Below are 3,838 nucleotides of genomic sequence, written 5' to 3'. Positions count from 1 at the left end.
GACATGCCAGAAAGTATTCTGAGGAAACTACTCTAAGCTTGTACTAAAGAGGCACCCTTCTTGAGCCCGGATGGGCACATGTATAAGCAAGTAGATGGGGTCACCATGGGTTCTCCCCTAGGTGTCCTGTTTGCAAACTTCTACATGGGTACCATCGAGCAAAAAGTCTTAGTCGACATGAACTTGAAACCGGCCATATACTGCAGGTATGTTGACGACATTTTTACACAGGTACCTGATGTCAGACATCTGCAGAAGCTGAAGGAGGCATTTGAGCAGAGTTCCGTGCTGCGTTTCACTTACGAGACGGAAAAGGATGGGAAGCTGCCTTTTCTAGATGTAACAGTCATGGAAAAGGGCGGAGGTTTCCACACTGCAGTCTACACTAAGGAAACAAACATAGGAATGTGCCTAAATGCCAACAGCGACTGCCCTGACAGGTACAAGAGGAGTGTTGTTAACGCATACGTCGACCGTGCTCTCAGCCCCAGCTCAGAATGGAAGCAAGTCGACGAAGAACTCTGTAGGGTAAGGCAGGTCCTAGTCAATAACGGCTTCTCCAATGGTTTCATCGAAGACATCATAAGAAGGAAAGTGAAAAGCCATGCAACCTCTGAAGAGACAACTAACACAACACCTATACCCCCTATTAGACTATTTTACAGGAACTTCTTTTCCACAGCTCATAAAACGGAGGAAAGGGTCCTGAAAGATATTGTTAATAGAAACGTTATCCCTACAGACAAAAATCAGAGGATACAACTGACGATTTACTATAAAACCAGAAAAACGGCTAGCCTACTCATGAGAAACTCTCCAGACACAAAACAGAACGCTTTAAAAGAGACTAATGTCGTCTATGCCTTCAAATGCCCACTTGGGGACTGTAAGCTCCAAAAAACCCAGTATATAGGCAAGACAACAACATCTCTTTCTAGGCGTTTAACGATGCATAAGCAACAGGGCTCCATTAAGGAACATATAATCTCTTCCCATAACCAAACCATCGCCAGAGAAATCCTAGTAAACAACACAGAAATCATCGATAGATACAGCGATAGCAGGCGGCTTGACGTTTGTGAGGCACTACACATCAAGAAGTCAACACCAGCAATCAACAGAAAATTATTGCACAACTATATTCTACCCACCTCAAGACTCCGCTCCAACATAGAAGCATCAAGAAATATGGACCAATAGGCTTTCTACAAACACTTCTATTCAATACCCATTGTTTCTGTTCTGTCTTGTGTTGATACTTTTAATACCCTATTAATATCCCCTCCTGTTCTGTCTTGTGTTAATGCCACATCACCCTTCCCACCTCACTCAAATGTAGATATAAAATCAGAGATACGTTCTAATCAGTTGTGTATTTGTGAAGTCTTTGAAAATGTAATAAGTTTTACGAAACGCACCCGTGTCGCGTCAGACTAGAAATAAAAATGAATTTTGGAGAAGTGATTTTTGATTTACCTCCAACAGTGAAGCGTAATGTACGAAAGATTGAGAAAATTCGTGTTAGAATTATTAATCTTACTTTTTCGGTCATATTTAATAAAATATATATATATATATATATATATATATATATATATATATATATATATATATATATATATATATATATATATATATATATATATATACATATATATATATATATATATATATATATATATATATATATATATATATATATATATATATATATATATATATATATATATATATATATATATATATATATATATTATGATCTTCATTTAAAAATGAAAATGAAATGTCATCCTTCCAGAAGTATTTTTTCTGTTTTAGTACAGCATGATGCTGAGAGAATTCGTTTTGTTTACCATCTCAGAGGCAGAAAACAAGTGACTACAGTTTGGCTGAAGGTTCACAATACATAACGTAAAGAGAGACGAAGTGTCCCATGCGGCCTATAGGATCACCACAGGTTACCCGTCTCCTGTGTTTAAAGTTTGCTGAGAGAGTATGTTGCAAGGTGCACCTTGGTGTCCAGAATGGCGGTGTGTCATTGTGGCAGGAGACTGTTGATGACTGGCTGGGATTGTCTCCTGTGCAGTGCCTTGCTCATGTCCAATCATCTGTCACTGTATCTGTCGATTGCAACACTGAAATAATCACCAGATGCAACAGTAGAAGAGTGGCCGTCGACGAGGCGCTGCACATCACACTAATTCAGTCACGTACCAACAGCCAGCTATCACCTTGTTACTGTCTACCGTCTTCAGCACCAACATGGGACGACCAGCATACTGCCCCGCCATCTTTATAACATCGAAGATGATAAACTGCAATGGGCCTAATAGCCAAAGAGTCTCTGATTCATGTTTCTAAATCACAAAGTAAGTTTTAAAGTCAATAGTTTGCATGTGAAATATTTGGTTCCATGTTGTTTACTGTGTGTGTGTGTGCCCACAGTCGTGCCGGTGGCCACCCTCAGCGTCAGCGGGGAAGGAGGGGGCGAGGCCGGTGTTCGTGAGGGCGGCTCTGTCACCTTCACCTGTCACCTCAAGGCCAATCCTAAGGTCTATAACGTCACCTGGTTTCATAACGTAAGTCTCATTAGCAATATGCACAGTAACGAGCCATGCTCTCGTTACTGCCCTGGGGAGAGGAGCGTCGAGGTGGGGGGACGGTCAGGGTATCAGACACTGGGTGGTTCAGTAGTCTGATGATGCCTCATGATGTCAGAAAGCTTCAGTCACCCGGACCTTAAAATCTTGGATCACTAAACTTTCTGACGTCACGAAAAGTATGAGACAAATGAATTGGCCAATTTTTTGTTCACCAATCTCTTCAGCCTTCGATGTCCCTCTGGCCAAATGAATAATGAACAATAACTCATGTCATTGTAACATTCAATACTTCAGATTATTGTTAGGCAAGTGTGAGGGATGTTGACTCGCCCTCTCCCACCCCTTGACCTCCAGCTCTAAGATATAATGACCAGAAACACTGAAATATTTATTGAATACAATGACATTACAGGATTACACATAGCGAAATCACAACCCATAACCCACCCGAATGCGTTCGTATCGGCGGCGTATGCGAGGCTGGACTCGCATACGAGTCCAGCCTGAACTGAAGGCATCAGTCCAGCCTGAACTGAAGGCATCAGTCCAGCCTGAACTGAAGGCATCAGTCCAGCCTGAACTGAAGGCATTAGTCCAGCCTGAACTGAAGGCATCAGTCCAGCCTGAACTGAAGGCATCAGTCCAGCCTGAACTGAAGGCATCAGTCCAGCCTGAACTGAAGGCATCAGTCCAGCCTGAACTGAAGGCATCAGTCCAGCCTGAACTGAAGGCATCAGTCCAGCCTGAACTGAAGGCATCAGTCCAGCCTGAACTGAAGGCATTAGTCCAGCCTGAACTGAAGGCATCAGTCCAGCCTGAACTGAAGGCATTAGTCCAGCCTGAACTGAAGGCATCAGTCCAGCCTGAACTGAAGGCATCAGTCCAGCCTGAACTGAAGGCATTAGTCCAGCCTGAACTGAAGGCATCAGTCCAGCCTGAATTGAAGGCATCAGTCCAGCCAGGTTTCTGAAGGCATCAGAACTGCCTTCAGAAACCTGTGTAAGGAATCCTTCGGAACCTTGTATGCTATATAAGTAAGGCACTACACGGGGTGTGTGAGTGCATGTATGTGTGTGTGTGTGTGTACTTACCTAATTGTGCTTGCGGGGGTTGAGCTCTGGCTCTTTGATCCCGCCTCTCAACCGTCGATCAACAGGTGTACAGGTTCCTGAGCGTATTGGGCTCTATCATATCTACACTTGAAACTGTGTATGGAGTCAGCCTCCACCACATCA

The 3,838-nt window shown here is 43.0% G+C and overlaps 1 protein-coding gene across 1 annotated transcript; it reads left to right on the top strand.

Annotated features, from left to right (window-relative positions):
* The first annotated feature begins 3,054 nt into the window (after positions 1-3,054).
* On the top strand, positions 3,055-3,573 carry LOC138360966 (uncharacterized). Its single transcript, XM_069320449.1, has one exon. It carries the CDS (start codon positions 3,055-3,057, stop codon positions 3,571-3,573), a length of 519 nt encoding a protein of 172 aa, XP_069176550.1.
* The last annotated feature ends 265 nt before the right edge of the window (positions 3,574-3,838 follow it).

Source organism: Procambarus clarkii, unplaced genomic scaffold (genome assembly GCF_040958095.1).
Source record: "Procambarus clarkii isolate CNS0578487 unplaced genomic scaffold, FALCON_Pclarkii_2.0 HiC_scaffold_135, whole genome shotgun sequence".
Taxonomy (NCBI): Eukaryota; Metazoa; Arthropoda; class Malacostraca; order Decapoda; family Cambaridae; genus Procambarus; species Procambarus clarkii.
This window is presented reverse-complemented; position numbering and strand designations above follow the sequence as displayed.

What these genes read in the sequence shown, in the direction of transcription:
- LOC138360966 (XM_069320449.1), top strand. Translation starts at nt 3,055, where the DNA reads ATGCGTTCGTATCGGCGGCGTATGCGAGGCTGGACTCGCATACGAGTC.